Source organism: Thalassophryne amazonica, chromosome 12 (assembly GCF_902500255.1).
Source record: "Thalassophryne amazonica chromosome 12, fThaAma1.1, whole genome shotgun sequence".
Taxonomy (NCBI): domain Eukaryota; kingdom Metazoa; phylum Chordata; class Actinopteri; order Batrachoidiformes; family Batrachoididae; genus Thalassophryne; species Thalassophryne amazonica.
The window spans coordinates 56,958,479-56,975,218 of NC_047114.1; the positions used below are offsets into that span (position 1 = coordinate 56,958,479).

At 44.5% G+C, this 16,740-nt stretch overlaps 1 protein-coding gene across 1 annotated transcript in view; it reads right to left on the reverse strand.

The window, feature by feature from the left end:
* tox (thymocyte selection-associated high mobility group box) overlaps positions 1 to 16,740 on the reverse strand; it is a 209,478-nt gene that overhangs the window by 131,845 nt on the left and 60,893 nt on the right. Inside the window, exon 2 of the mRNA XM_034182971.1 lies at positions 12,347 to 12,412. Coding sequence (XP_034038862.1) covers positions 12,347 to 12,412 — 66 coding nt within the window. The remainder of the gene's footprint in view (positions 1 to 12,346; positions 12,413 to 16,740) is intronic.

Below are 16,740 nucleotides of genomic sequence, written 5' to 3' on the forward strand. Positions count from 1 at the left end.
CAGGTTCGGTGGCGGCGGAAATCGTGTGGTTCCGCTCTTCTCAGGACAGACGTCTTCTATCCTCGAGCCTGCCCACACGTCACCTTTGTGGATTGACTGTAATCATATTCTGAGATTGTCTGTATGTTCGTTGTGCACCTTCACAACATTAAATTGTTACTTTTTGGCTCATCTATTGACCGTTCATTTGCACCCCCTGTTGTGGGTCCGTGTCACTACACTTTCACAACAGGATATCTCGGCCAGCGTCATGGACTCCGAGGGGCGTCACCCGGCTGTTGAACGACCAATGGAGAGCAGGGAGCGCAGGCGTCTGCAGGAGGCGTGATTGGTGAGCTGCAGCACATTCTCACCACCTTTACGGCTCAATTGCATCAAATGACCAAGCAAAACATCCTCCTGAACCGCAGGGTGGAGGCTCTCTCCGCGCAGGTGGTGGCGAGCGCTCAGGGCGCTGCTGCAGCTCCTCCTCCTGCCGACCCTGTGCAGGATATGAACGTTCCAGTGGTGGTTCAACAACCCCTCCCACCATCCCCTGAAGCATACATAAGCCCTCCTGAGCCGTACGGAGGTTGTGTGGAGACGTGCGCGGACTTTCTCATGCAGTGTTCGCTCGTCTTCGCACAACGTCCCGTCATTTACGCGTCAGATGCTAGTAAAATAGCTTATGTGATTGCTCTGCTTCGGGGTAAGGCACGCGCCTGGGCTACGGCGCTCTGGGAACAGAACTCACGGTTGTTATCAGCATACACTGGGTTTTGGGGGAGTTCAGAACAGTGTTTGATCACCCTAACAGAGGAGAGACCGCTTCAACAATGCTGCTGTCAATGCGACAGGGGCGCCGGTGCGCAGCCGAATATGCAGTCGACTTCCGCATCGCGGCTGCGAGGTCCGGCTGGAATAACGTTGCGCTCCGCGCCGCCTTCATAAACGGACTGTCATCGGTCCTGAAGGAGCATCTGGTAGCTAAGGAGGAACCGCGGGATTTAGATGGGCTTATCGATCTCGTTATATGGTTAGACAATCGGTTGGAGGAACGCCGTCGGGAGCGAGGCGAAGGACGTGGCCGGATACGCGCCGTCCCTCTCCCTTCCGGGTTCGAAAAGGGGCCGCCCTCCCCACGCTCCACAGCCGCAGCGCTCGTGGGGCAACAGCTCCCCCTGCTGACGTTGTTAGGGAAACGCACAGGCCAAAATGAGGAGCTGATCCGCGGGAGTGGTGAGGCAGCCCACAACATGCTTTTCTGCCATGGACGGACCATTAATGTCTCCTGCTTTGCCGATTCGTAAACTTAAGTTACTGTCCCTCATGTAAAGGAAAATAATAATAGTAATAATAAAATATAATATCCTTCGTGTGTTGTTGTGGGACTTGACTGATTAAACAATCATTCCTCCTCATGCTGCTGCACTCTACTGAGTAAAGTTGGAAAAATATTCAAAGATTCAACTTTCTAGAATCAATAACTTCAAAGCGAATCGCCGTTTTAAATCAAATGGCATCTCTTTCCGAACGTTGTAATACAGACAAAAAATACAAACAACCAAAACCATTTTTTCCCACAAAAATGAGACTCCTCCATTCTTTATGAATTAGACTGAGTTGATGTACAACTGGCTGCAAGACTGGAGCGTCAGGGACTCAACAAATTACCACGGCAACAGGAAATGCTTTGATTAAAAACTCAAAACGTCACATTATGGTTTATAGTGCCACCAAACTCACATTACACATCAATGAGCTCCCTGTGGTTGTACTACAGCACTTAGACTGGAAAAAGATACTAAAGAATTATTAACCGAATGCAAGGTCTGTACCTGCTTTTTGTTTTGTTTTGTTTTGCGCCATGAACTTGTAGATAAAGTCGCAAATGTGATACGCAATCCGGACCGATTGCATGGTAATGGTCTGATATGGTAAAACACCAGAGCATGCGTAGTGTCATAGCCATATAATAATTTATTTATGAGTAAATACAAGAAATGTGTGTCAACAATCACATAACTTACTTACAACTTATGTCCCGCATGTGCACTACGTATGAGTCATACGCTGGCATGCGCTGAAAATTTTCAGCATGCCTAAAATTTTTGAGGTGCTCGGTGCATACAGTGTATTCATGTGCTTCAAACGTGCTCTTAACTTACACAAAACTTACCCATAACATTTTAGACGTACGCGACTGTATGCCAGCATTTTAATACAGTCTGCATACGCGGGCTAAATCGTCAAGTATACAGGACACCCTTTACTGGGCTGCAACAGCCTGAAAAATGACATCCGCAAGGAAATTCACAGAGTTCGGCGCAAGGTTCGCAGCCATTCATTGTCCTTACCTGAGTTGTAGGGCGATGTCTGCTTGTCACTTGATTTTTGAACAGACCAAAAAAAAACTGCGCAACAAACTCCCTTGCCAAATTATCAGGGTGGTGTCTTGTACCCCTCACCACATTGTCGCACAGCTCAGAACATGCACACATGTGATAACTTGTAACGGGTTGACACACACTTTTCCTTTTATATGATTCGAGAGGAACAGCACTTCTGGAAGTGGCCGAAAGAGTCCACAGCCTCCAGCCACACAGCACGCAGCCAAGCCAGCACCCACCTGTCATGCACATGTGAGCAGGCAGGACACGTCCTGTCTGGCTATGGACAAACTGCACAACTGGATTTATTGTGTTTATCTCTCTTTATTTATTTATGTTTCTAGGGCAAAAGTGGAAAATAAGTTTAATGCTGCTGGCGGCAGCCTTCGGCCGTGCACACAGAGACAGTGGGCTACACCTGTGTGAAGAATGTGGAAGAGGCAATTTTGATTATTGTTTTTTTTCATTGTTTGTGAAGACATCAATATAAGTTGAGAGCCACATCCCCTGGACATCATTCTGTAAGTCCATGAGTGGTTTGTTCGCACTTTTCTTCCTGTTTTTTTTTATTCTTTATTAAATATTTTATTATTATTTACAGTGCTTTTGCCTAAAGTCTGGGGAACTGTCATAACCTCGGTCACATAATAACAATGTAATAGTTCACATCCATCTTGAGCACTGTGTGCACAAACATGTCATCAATTCAGCCATGCCAGTGGCGCTCAGCATCGTGAGAGTGCCACGCGGCATTCACGCGCAAATCCTTGCACCTGCTGTTGGACCAGTGCTGCTGGACGTTCACATGTGTGTGTGTGGACTGCTCAAGATTTGTGCCCATATTTTTGCCACCACTCCGAACGGCATTCAGCAGACACTTGGTCGCCATGCATGCACATGTTGGGGGGACCAATTCAGTGAGATTCCACATGAAAAAGTTGTCACCTTTTCCGTTTTTGTGCAATTTTGTGTCTCCACCTCCTCTCCACCAGTTGTGCCTCAGTGAAATACTAGCCAAAACTAACAAAATGTGACTAATTTAGAGTTTTAAAAAATTAGTTATAGGTACTGTAATAATCTAAATTAACTTGTTAATTTGACAGCCATAATACGTAGTTGTGTGTGTGTGTGTGTGTGTGTGTTGTGTGTGTGTGTGTGTGTGTGTGTGTGTGTGTGTGTGTGTGTGGTGTGTGTGTGTTAATATTTTTCTTGCCTGTGACCACTACCCTAGGTATAAAATTCCACTAAAATGATTTAATGGTACCTAAAGGTCAATCCCTATTTTTGCTGTGAACTGCTTTAATCGCTCGTGAAAAACAGGCACCACTCCAAATCTCTGGAGTTGTGGCAGCCACCACGCACATGCAAAACAGCCCAAATAGTAAATACACCCAATGAAGCAGTCCAAACAGTAAACACATTTATACAGAAATCAAAAATTACAGTTTTAAGTGATATAGGAGAAACATCAGGCCAGCAAGTTCCAATGAACTGATGTGAGATTATTATTTGAGTTTGACCCTGCAGCTGCTTTATACTTTTGAGACAATACTTATCACAATACTTGGGTGCTGATTAATACGTTTCAAGATACTTCAGAATAAGATTCATGAAATAAATATCGGGATACGATAACTATTGATTCCCCCGAGTAAAACGTACCTGTACCACAAAATGTTAAACTTGAGCTAGAGCTGGAGAGAACCATGCTGATGCATTAGCAAATGCAGACCACTATTATTGTGTAAAAATCATCAGACTTAAAACCATCAAACAAACCCACAACAGCAAAAAATTCACATAAATCTGTCAGTACATTCCATACATACAGTATACTGTAAATCATGTAATCATATCTCATTCAAATTTTTATACACATGGCTAAATTTTACATTCTAGTCTTAAAATGACCTTTAAATGCAATATTAAAGCATTATTAACTGAGCGCGAGGTCTGTATGGGAAATGTCAGACAGAGGTGCTGACAGTATGGGCCGAGCATTAGCGTACAGACCGAACAAGGGAGGTTAATAATTATTTGTTACATGGCTATATATATATAAACAAATTTGTGGTATCACCTGAATATGAAAGCTGCTGACTGTTTTGGGCTCACAGTCAGACCTGTTCACTTCACCTCCGTCAAGAACTTGCTAACAGATGGTCCGGTCATTAGCTGGTAAACTTTCAATCTGTGTGTTTCCAATGCTGTTAGATATTTATGGAGTATGTTCATGTCCAACTTGGTTTTTCTAATCGTGTTTTTAGCTTTCTGGTTTGTAACGAATGTGATACGCTTTCTGGACCAACTGTCATATTAACCACTCTAATATGGGAAAATATCAGACCGTAAATCAGCCAATCAGAGTATGCATAGCATCGCAGCCATATAATGTAATCGAGCCAAATTATGGCAGAGCCCATGTTTGAGCTCATGTGTACTCAACTTAAATGACCAATATGCACTGTTATTAATATGATAGAATGTGTGCTTATGGATTGTATTTTAGCCTACAACCAGCATTTGTTTTAGTGTTTTGTCACTTTTTACAACGCACAATTGTCAACATTATGTCAGTGATTAAACTTTCAAGATAAAGAGGTTTCTACAGATATTTTCCCACAAGAGTCATGAGTGTGATTAATGGATTTGACATGGACATGTACTACTTGTTGTGTGGGCCGCTGAAGAGGAGGTACTGCTGGCCCACCACCACCAGAGGGCGCCCTGCCTGGAGTGCGGGCTCCAGGCACCAGAGGGCGCTGCCGCCTCACAGGAGCAGCCAAGGTGACAGCTGTCACCTATCAACCGAGACAGCTGACATCCATCAGCAGAGGGTAATCAGCGGACGGCATCTCCACTCATTGCCGAGATATCGCTCTACCAAGGAGGTAACTATCCAGCCCAACGAAGGCTTCTGACTATTGAATACTTTTGCCTTTGCACAGAAGAGAGAAGAACAGCAGGAGACTATATTTTGGGATAAGTACTCGCATTCCTGCACTACAGTGTTGTTGTTGATTAGAGGTGGAGGTGGTGTTTCCACCCTACGTTGCTGGGTGCAGCCGCACCCCATCTGACTGTTTCTGTTCCTCGCCAGCAGTACCGGATCCGACGAGCGGAGGCAGTGGCCACCTGGGAGTTCGGACTTGGCGGCTCCAGTATTCCCGGGGTTCGGTGGCGGAGGAAATCGGGTGGTTCCGGTTCGACTCGGACAGACGTCTCTATCGTCGAGCCTGCCCACGACACCATTGGAATTGGTTATAACCACAATTGTAATCTGTGTGTTTGTTGCGTATTCACAACAGTAAAGCTTTGTTATTTGACTTTCTCCATTGTCCGTTCATTTGCGCCCCCTGTTGTGGGTCCGTGTTCCTACACTTTCACAACACTACTGAAATTACTGACTGCAAATTAAATCACACTTCTAACATTTGTGCAAGCACAATAAATGGTCACACTTTAAGTGTTTTGAGGAAATAAATTCAAACAGGTGAAATATCACAATGAATTTGTACCATTTGTAACACAGCGCAATGCATTTACAAGTTAGGACAAGGCAGACACAAGATTAGTGTGTGAGGGAGAATCACTGAGACTATTTATATGGTATTAAAGGTCTGACTGAAAATAATATATACTATCAGATAAATTAAACTCCATGTCAAGAATGTTTCTATAAAGACAATAATACAATAAACACATCAATCAATCAATTCAATCAATTTTTTATATAGCGCCAAATCACAACAAACAGTTTGCCCCAAGGCGCTTTATATTGTAAGGCAAGGCCATACATAATTATGTAAAACCCCACGTCAAAACAACCCCCTGTGAGCAAGCATTTGGCTACAGTGGGAAGGAAAAACTCCCTTTAACAGGAACCTCCAGCAGAACCAGGCAGGGAGGGCATCTTCTGCTGGGACTGGTTGGGGCTGAGGGAGAGAACCTGTTATATGGCTGGGGGGCCTGGCTGCCGGTTTGTTTGTCTTTTTGTTTTCCTCCCAGGTGCGTGCATTTGGGACTGAGTGGCTGTGTTGCTGAGGCGTCAGGACCACCCTGATCACCTGCGACTCGTCAGGACTCACAGCTGAGGTGCATCTGGATGGATTGGAGCATGTTGGCATTTAAGACTGGAGCACGGTGTGTATTGCCAGAGACTCGACCTTGACCAGACGTGAGATCGTCGTCTCGGGAGCCATCTCAGCAGCAGGATGCTGAGAAACGTCCAGGTTTGATTCACAGTCTGTGAAAGAGGAGGGGGTGAGGTCTCATGCTCGTCAGCACACTTCCTGAGGTACGTTAGATTTTGTGACTAACAGTTATACAGTCAGTAAATGTGGTGTCCCTCACACCTTATTGTATTGAGATGTTTGTTAGTCATGTATCATCTTCCACTGCGGTGGAGTTTTGTGACACTGGATGTTCCATGCCTGCAGGTTGGAAGCTGATCAGCAATCAAGCCAGGAAGTGTTTGCTGTTTGTACACCTTTAAGTGTTCTGTGTGTAGAGTGTGGACTCACATATGGTTCCTTCTTCACAGACTCGGTTGTGCGGCCACCTGGGGGGTGTCGGCGGGGTCCTTGGGTCCGAAACAGCTTCTGGCTCCGGACCGTTAGCGCTGCTGGGAGCGCACCACGCCAGACCGCACCTTTCTGTATTATCACTGTTATGTATTAATTCAGTTAGCCTTTGTACCGTGCTCTGCTTATTTCATACTGGGTCCTTCAAACCTGGTCGGTTCTCCGAGCTGCGTCCGACACATAACAGTAGTCTCTGGCCAAACATCACGGACCCAGCGGTAGCAGAGACGGTAACGCGCCGGGAAGGCGGCTTCAGGACGTTCAGGTGGTTATCCGGATCAGTTGCGGGGCTCTCCGCCCGGAAGTGCTTGTTTTGAGACCCATTACTGGAGACTAATTTGTGCTCTCTTGCAGCCCGTGTTCCTGTGTTGTGCTCATCCGTGGATCTTGGTGGAGTGTGACTGCGACGGCTTCGCGTCACACTCCGACCGGATGGGAGGTGTAAACGGGAGCTGCAAGAGTGCGTTTGTAATGGGTTCACGCGCACGGCGGAGCTCTGTTAGCACGGGTCCGCTGGGCTTCCTTGTTACAGTCGGAGCCCCGTTTCCCCGGATAAAGGTAACTACTGCGTCTGTTGTATCAAGCCTCCGGCGTTATTTATTTGAGCACATTTTGGTTGTGTGTTGCACTCAGCTGCGCACACAAAAGCAGCTCGTTGTTTTTTTCTGTCGCCCAAGGGGTTTTTTCATTTTTAGCACTCTGGTTCCCCCTTGTGGGTGACTGAATCACGTACCGTCAAGCTCTGGAGTAGGAACAGGTGTGTTCCATTTGGTTGAGCTTGACTGTATAAACCTCACTGATTTGTTTTGTGTTAGGTCAGTTTGTGTGGGTGTTTTTTGAGTTGGTTTTTGTGTGGGCTTTTTTTTTGTTGTCCACTATTTGTCTGGGGGTGTGACCCTGTAGCCTTTGCAAAAACCAAAACAAACACAAATAGAACAGGGACCCAAACAACTGTGGTGTTGGCTGTTTTTTTTTCTTTTGTTTCTTTTGGTTCACATCCCCAGGGTTGGATGGAACGGGTCCCCTGGGGGGTGATGGGGTGGTCTTTGGGTTGTTTTTTTCTCTTTGTTTTTGTTATGGCCCTCTCTTCTCCTCTGACTCCAGCCGGTGTGCCGTAGTGTCGGCATTGCTGGAGGGGTGCAGTTAGGTTTGTGCTGGGCGTTTCCAGGTAGCCTCGCAACCCGGGAGTGGGAGGGGGGGGGGGTTTGGGGTTTGTTTTTTGTTTTCCCCTCCCCCAGTGTTCCCGCCCTCGGGTTTGACTGTGGTGTCCTCTGGGGGGGGGCGGGCGTTGGGTCCATCTAGCCGTGGACGGCCGGGGCTGGGGTCCATTAGTCATTGCGGGAGGCGTCTCCTGGGGTTGACGAGTGGTCCTCTGGGGGGGCGCTGGTGGTCCCCGTGGGTGACGTGGTCCCAGAGGGGACCGTCGGCCGTGGTTATTACTCCTGGAGCTGGCGGGTGGCCCTCTGGGGGGTGTTGGTCCCTACGTGTCGGTTGGGGGGGAGGAGGGGGGGGTATTTTGGTACATTTGTTTGTGAGCTTAAATTTGGATTGTTTTTCTTTTCTCCCCTTCCCTGGGGTTTGATGGAACGGTCCTCTGGGGGGGGGGGGGGTTTAGTGTTTTTGTTTGTGGTCTTGGGTTGGGTTGTTTTTCCTTTCTCCCCTTCCCTGGGGTTTGATGGGCCGGTCCCCTGGGCGGGGGGGGGTGTTTTGGTTGTTTTGGTGTTATGACTAATCACACATGTTTGGTTAAAGGCTGACCGCACAGGTGTAGGAACTCCTGCCACACCTGTGCTGAGACGTCAAACAAGGGCAAAGATGCAGCCAGTTCAACCAGTCTGTTGGAGGACGAACGCAGACGCGGTTTCCAGCCATGGTCCCTGGAGGGGGGTGTTTCTCCTGGGCCAGGTGTGTGTGGTCGCCGGGAGGCTTCCCGTGAGGGTGGGGTACTGTTTATGGCTGGGGGGGGCCTGGCTGCCGGTTTGTTTGTCTTTTTGTTTTCCTCCCAGGTGGCGTGCATTTGGGACTGAGTGGCTGTGTTGCTGAGGCTGTCAGGACCTCACCCCTGATCACCTGCGACTCGTCAGGACTCACAGCTGAGGTGCATCTGGCTGGATTGGAGCATGTTAGGCATTTAAGACTGGAGTGCACAGTGTGTATTTGCCAGAGACTCGACCTTGTTGACCAGACGGGTGAGATCGTCGTCTTGGGAGCCATCTCATCAGCAGCGGACCTGAGAATGTCCAGGTTTGATGCACGGTCCTGTGAAAGAGGAGGGGGTGAGGTCTCACGCTCGTCAGCACACCTTCCTGAGGTACGTTGGAGTTTGTGACTAACAGTTATACAGTCAGTAAATGTGGTGTCCCTCACACCTTATTGTATTGAGCTGTATGTTAGTCATGTATCAGCTTCCACTGCGGTGGAGTTTTGTGAACGGGATGTTCCATGCCTGCAGGTTGGGAAGCTGATCAGTATCAAGCCAGGAAGTGTTTGCTGTTTGTACACCTTTAAGTGTTTCTGTGTGTAGAGTGTGGACTCACATAATGGTTCCTTCTTTCACAGACCTCGGTTGTTGCGGCCACCTGGGGGGTGTCGGCGGGGTCCTTGGGTCCGAAACAGCTTCTGGCTCCGGACCGTTAGCGCTGCTGGGAGCGCACCACCAGGCCGCACCTTTCTGTTATTACATTTTCACTGTTATGTAGTAAATTCAGTTAACCTTTGTACCATGCTCTGCTTATTTCATACTGGGTCCTTCAAACGCTGGTCGGTTTCTCCGAGCTGCGTCAACTACAGTAAAGTCTGCAGTCTGAGAGCGAGCGCTCTATGGGGTGATATGGTAATAGGAGGTCCCTAAGATAGATGCGACCTGATTATTCAAAACCTTATAAGTAAGAAGAAGAATTTTAAATTCTATTCTAGATTAACAGGAAGCCAATGAAGAGAAGCCAATATGGATGAATATGCTCTCTCCTTCAGTCCCTGTCAGTACTCTAGCTGCAGCATTTATAATTAACTGAAGGCTTTTTCAGGGAACGTTTAGGACAACCTGATAATAATGAATTACAATAGTCCAGCTAGAGGAAATAAATGCATGAATTAGTTTTTCAGCATCACTCGGAGACAAGACCTTCTATTTAAGAGATTATTGCGCAAATGCAAAAAAGCAGTCCTACATATTTGTTTAATATGCGCATTGAATGACATATCCTAATCAAAAATGACTCCAAGATTTCTCACAGTATTACTAGAGGTCAGGGTAATGCCATCCAGAGTAAGGACTGGTTAGACACCATGTTTCTAAGATTTGTGGGGCCAAGTACAATAACTTCATTTTTATCTGAGTTTAAAAGCAGGAAATTAGAGGTCTTGATGTCTGTAAGACAATCCTGCAGTTTAGCTAATTGGTGTGTGTCCTCTGGCTTCATGGATAGATAAAGCTGGGTATCATCTGCGTAACAATGAAAATTTAAGCAATGCTTTCTAATAATACTGCCTAAGGGAAGCATGTATAAAGTGACTAAAATTGGTCCTAGCACAGAACCTTGTGGAACTCCATAATTAACCTGAGTCTGTGAAGAAGATTCCCCATTTACATGAACAAATTGTAATCTATTAGATAAATGATGATTCAACCACCGCAGCGCAGTGCCTTTAATACCTATGGCATGCTCTAATCTCTGTAATAAAATTTTATGGTCAATAGTATCAAAAGCAGCACTGAGGTCTAACAGAACAAGCACAGAGATGAGTCCACTGTCTGAGGCCATAAGAAGATCATTTGTAACCTTCACTAATGCTGTTTCTGTACTATGATGAATTCTAAACCCTGACTGAAACTCTTCAAATAGACCATTCCTCTGCAGATGATCAGTTAGCTGGTTTACAACTACCCTTTCAAGAATTTTTGAGAGAAAAGGAAGGTTGAAGATTGGCCTATAATTAGCTAAGATAGCTGGGTCAAGTGATGGCTTTTTAAGTAATGGTTTAATTACTGCACCTTAAAAGCCTGTGGTACATAGCCAACTAATAAAGATAGATTGATCATATTTAAGATCGAAGCATTAATTAATGGTAGGGCTTCCTTGAGCAGCCTGGTAGGAATGGGTCTAATAACATGTTGATGGTTTGGAGGAAGTAACTAATGAAAATAACTCAGACAGAACAATCGGAGAGAAAGAGTCTAACCAAATACCGGCATCACTGAAAGCAGCCTAAGAGAACGATATGTCTTTGGGATGGTTATGAGTAATTTTTTCTCTAATGTTAAAATTTTATTAGCAAAGAAAGTCATGAAGGCATTACTAGTTAAAGTTAAAGGAATAACTCGGCTCAATAGAGCTCTGACTCTTTGTCAGCCTGGCTACAGTGCTGAAAAGAAACCTGGGGTTGTTCTTATTTTCTTCAATTAGTGATGAGTATAAAGATGTCCTAGCTTTACGGAGGGCTTTTTTATAGAGCAACAGACTCTTTTTCCAGGCTAAGTGAAGATCTTCTAAATTAGTGAGAGGCCATTTCCTCTCCAACTTTAAATGCGAGTTTGGTGAGTTATACCACGGAGTCAGGCACTTCTGATTTAAGGCTCTGTTTTCAGAGGAGCTACAGCATCCAAAGTTGTCCTCAATGAGGATGTAAAACTATTGACGAGATACTCTATCTCCCTTACAGAGTTTAGGTAGCTACTCTGCACTGTGTTGTTATATGGCATTAGAGAACATAAAGAAGGAATCATATCCTTAACCTAGTTACAGCGCTTTCTGAAAGACTTCTAGTGTAATGAAACTTATTCCCTACTGCTGGGTAGTCCATCAGAGTAAATGTAAATGTTATTAAGAAATGATCAGACAGAAGGGAGTTTTCGGGAATACTGTTAAGTCTTCTATTTCCATACCATAAGTCAGAACAAGATCTAAGATATGATTAAAAGTGGTGGGTGGACTCAGTTTACTTTTGAGCAAAGCCAATAGAGTCTAATAATAGATTAAATGCAGTGTTGAGGCTGTCATTCTCAGCATCTGTGTGGATGTTAAAATCGCCCAACTATATTATCTTATCTGAGCTAAGCACTAAGTCAGACAAAAGGTCTGAAAATTCACAGAGAAACTCACATGACAACAAACCTAAGATTCAATTTAAAGGACCAGACAGGAAGTAATCCCAGGGCCTTTGTGCTGTGTGGCAACAGTGCTAACAACTAAGATACTGTGCTGCCCTAATTTCAAAAACATATTAATGGAAAATTATTATTTTCTGATTAAATGATTATTCAAGAAGACAAACTGACTAATCAACCGTGAAAAATCATCATTAACTGTAGCTCAAAATCAATGATCCAACAACCTGCTGACATACTTATCTATTCTTTACATGCACACAAACATGAGTGTGGCAGCACCCGACCTGATTGTCTGAGGCAAACTCAAGGCCAGCTTGTGACAGTCCCATGAACATGGTGTCTCCATTCAGCTGGAAACAACAAAAAGAAAGACCAACAATGTAAAAAAAAACAAAAAAAAAAAATACACACACAAAAAACCCCAACAGCAATGAAGGAAAAAAGAGAGAAAAGAGAGCACAACCGAGTGCGGAGAAGAAGCAGACAACTAATTGAAGGTGAATTATTTTAGCTACATTCAGACTGTAGGACAGTGACCCAAATCTGATTTGTGACTCAGATCAGTTTTTTTTTTTTTTTCTTCCATGACAATTATGAACAGCACAAGTCACACGGAACGTGATTTTTTACTATTCCGATTTGGGCCACTTAAAAATGTGGTTCTGATCATATGTGGTTCCTATATCAGAATTCAAGTGGCTTTTATGTCATTCGTGACTGACATTTGTCCCAAATCTGTGCAGAAGACAGCCACCGCATAAATATCTCTACCTGAATATCTGTCCACACCCTTGACATCCAGCAACTGTAAAAGCAAGTTCAGTTCACAATTCCACAATTTCTGGCTATGAACAAAACATGTGATGAGAATTCAATTTATTCCACTCAATTTATTTTAACTACACAGCGCCAAATCCCAATGCAGCTGCCTCAAGGCACTTCACACGAGTAAGGTCTAACATTACCAGCCCCCCTCAGCAAGCACACAGGCAACAGCAGTAAGGAAAATCTCCCTCTGATGAGGTTGAGAAAGAAACCTCAAGCACACCAGACTCAGAGGGGTGACCCACTGCTTACGCCATTCGAAACAGTTACGAGGGTTTTTACAAAGTTTGTACAGAGCTGAAGAAACAGAAAAACAAAAAAAAAAAAAAAAAATAGCATCAAAAACAAAGTGCATTGTGGAGGTGAGCATGCAGTCATTGGCACCACAGGCAGGGTTCATGAGATACGTTGGGCACCCTGGCATGCAGGGCCAGTGTCATCCATCGCCCGCGTCAGGTTCACTTTAGTAAAAGCTAGAGGTGCACAGATCGATCGGCCACCGATCATTATCAGCCGATCATGCCTTCATCACGTTCGGGTGCATTTGTTTTCAAATTGTAATATTCTTAAATTTATTTTTGTTTATATATAATAATCTAATAAATCAATGATTATTTGTAGATCACCCTGTGTGCATTTACAAATATTAATGAGACAATTTTAAAGCCCTTTAGAATGAGGGCTGTATTTTACATTCTCAACGTTCTGTAGGCTGTAACCTGAGCAACATGAACATGGATAAAAAAAAAAGCTTGCTGGTAGAACAAAGTCAGTGTAATAAAACAAAGTTGGCAGTTTATTCTAGTGTCTTTATTTGAATGCATGTTTTTTCTTTTCATCATTAAGTCTTAATGCAAAAATAGTCCTATACATTACACCTATATTCTTATTTTGGGCATGATCCAAATATGCACTTGATCGATATCGGCCTTGATCGGTATCGGCAGATCAAAATTTCAGTGATCGGTGATCGGCCTAAAAAAATCCTGATCGGTGCACCTCTAGTAAAAGCTATCTTCATGGAAGACAACATGAAGAAGTTCCATTTATCATTCACAGAGCTGTTTTCACTCCAACTCCACAAGACAGACACTGCAGCCAATTTTCACCCCACTCACTGCTCACCACAAAAAGAAAATGATCTCCATTATATTTTACTTTTTGCTTAACATGTCACCTGGCATTAAAATAATTGCACAGCCAAATATTGGTGCGGCTGTCAATCATTCACGTGTGCGAAAATCAGCATGCAGCTAAAACAGACAAAATGATCATCATCATCATACCAGCAACATTAAATAATTTTTTTTTTTCAAGTTTTTTTTCAATTCACATTCGTTCACATAAAGCCTTAGAAGATTGCCTTGCATCAGTGAGAAGTTGATTCTACAACTTCCTATTTTAAGACTGTGATAAGACGGAAATAATGGTTCTTGGTCCAGTGAGACATCAGCAACAATTTGACCATTAACACGCAGCCTAGGCTGTGGGTCATACATCACACTGACAAGTGAGGAACCCTGGGGTAATTTTGATCCTTCGTTGTCTGCTTCTTCCACCTGCGAAATATAGCGAAGATTCGTCCCATCCTGTCTATGGCTGATGCTGAACCCTGATCCATGCGTTCATTCTCTTCTAGATTGGACTACTGCAATGTTCTATTTCTGGTTTACCACAGTCAGCAGTATGGCTCTCCAATTGGTTCAAAATGCTGCAGCCAGACTTTGACTACAAAGCAGAAGTTCGACCACTTACAACCATTTTGGCTTCTCTTCACTGACTTCCCTGTACCAGTGAATCGATTTTTAAGGTTCTGCTACTAACCTATAAAATTATTCATGGACTGGCCACCTCCTACCTAGCTAACCTAATTAACCTTACGTACCGGCCTGGGCTTTATGTTCTCAGGTTGCAGACTACTTTGTGTCCCCTAGGGTGAATCAGAAGTCTGCGGGGTCACAGAGCTTTCCTCTTATCATGCCCCTGTTCTGGGAATGATCTCCCTGCGTCAATAAAACAATCAGATTCTGTGGAGACTTTCAGTCTAGACTTAAACGCACGTTATTTTCCCCTTTCATATGGCTAGCATACTGTTACAGTTTTGTTTAACGCTTTTAATCTTTTAATTCTGTTATTAGAATTGGAGCGGCCGCGGCCACGTCAACTTCACCTAAATTCTGGGTCTTTTAGTGAAGCTTAGGGATAGCAGCCGGCGATCACCTTAGTATTTCTTCTGTTTTTCTTGTTGATTAATTCTGGCAAATTATACAGTATTTTTGTCTTTCTGATGCCTGATTCTGTTTTTTCTCTGTTTAACGTGCAGCTCCATCCAGAGATGGGAGTTGTGTTTGTGTTGGTGACCCTCCTGTCCTGTGCACCAACAGCAATTCTTGTATATTTGTCCATGAATTGTTCTGTGAATTATTTCTGTAATTTATGTTTGTAGCATGGCCCAAGCCGAGGGTCACCCCTTTGAGTCTGGTCTGCTTGAGGTTTTCTTCCTCAGAGGGAGTTTTTCCTTACCGCTGTTGCTCTGGGGGTTGGTAAGGATAGACCTTATCTGTGTGAAGCTCCTTGAGGCAACTCTGTTGTGATTTGGTGCTATATAAAGGAAAAATAAATTGACAATTGAATTGAATTAACACATTTACTGGACTGTCTATGATTGGGAATGAGGCGCACACATGGAAATATGAATACATTTTTTCAAACCATAAAAGTAACTGAAAAAGTCACATAAACTGCGTTTTTAAGAAACTCACTTTTCTGCTCTGCACTTTACTAAACTCACATGGAGATCTGTGACTTACAAAATAATAAGGCGGACTGTGATTATGAAATTACAGTAGGGTTGGGGCTGATCCGATCCTGGATCTGTATGGAACTCGATACGTAATTCACAATCGAATTTCCCGATCCAACCTGCGGGATTTTCTGATACCGGAGAGAAACCACATCTGTGAAACCTCTCTCGTTCTGCCTGCTGTCTGCTCTGTTTACTGCTGAGCAAAGGAGGGGAATAGGGAGGTTTCTGAACGAAGCCGAGCCGTTTCTTCCGCAAAAATGCAGCAGAGAGTTTTAGAGCCACCGGTAGGCTAATTTTCCACCCCGCTCATCGGGGTTCAAATGGTCTGTGCCGCTGAGCACCAATTTTCCGAAAAATGAACTGAAATGTTACTGAAAAATCAGTCGCTTCAACGTCCGCGTGGCTGTGAAACGCTTTAACGGCGGCTCAGAGCAGCTGAGGAGGACAGCAGAACAGAGATTCACTTTCGCTCCGCTGAACGGAGCGAAACCTCACCAAATCCTTCAATGTTTACTCAGTTACTTGCGTGAGCGCTGCTGATGATACATTTAGAAATTTAGAATTCATTTTACAGTTGAAAGGCTTTGTGTTTGCTCAGCAGGAAAACAGCAAGCGAGGGAGAGACAGAGTGAGTGAGGGAGAGAAAGAGTGCGAGAGAGGGAGGGAGAGAGGACTCTTTTTTTTTTTTGCTCCAACAACTGCTTTGACAATGCAAATGTGTGTTTCAATTGAAATTGAACTGAGAGAACAGAGAGAGGGAGACAAAGGGAGAGGACTTTATTTTTACTGTAACACTTGCTTTGACAATGTTTCCCATGTCAATAAAGCTCCACTGAAATTGAGGAGAGACAGAGAGAGAGAGAGAGAGAGAGAGAGAGAGAGAGAGAGAGAGAGAGAGAGAGAGAGAGAGAGAGAGAGAAGACTTTATTTTTACTCTTATGCCGCGTTCACACCGGACGCCACGCGACACCACAAATTCGCGTCCATCGCCTCCATCGCCTCCATCGCCAGGCAATGGTGGCGCATCGCCTGGTGTGTCTCTCTGCT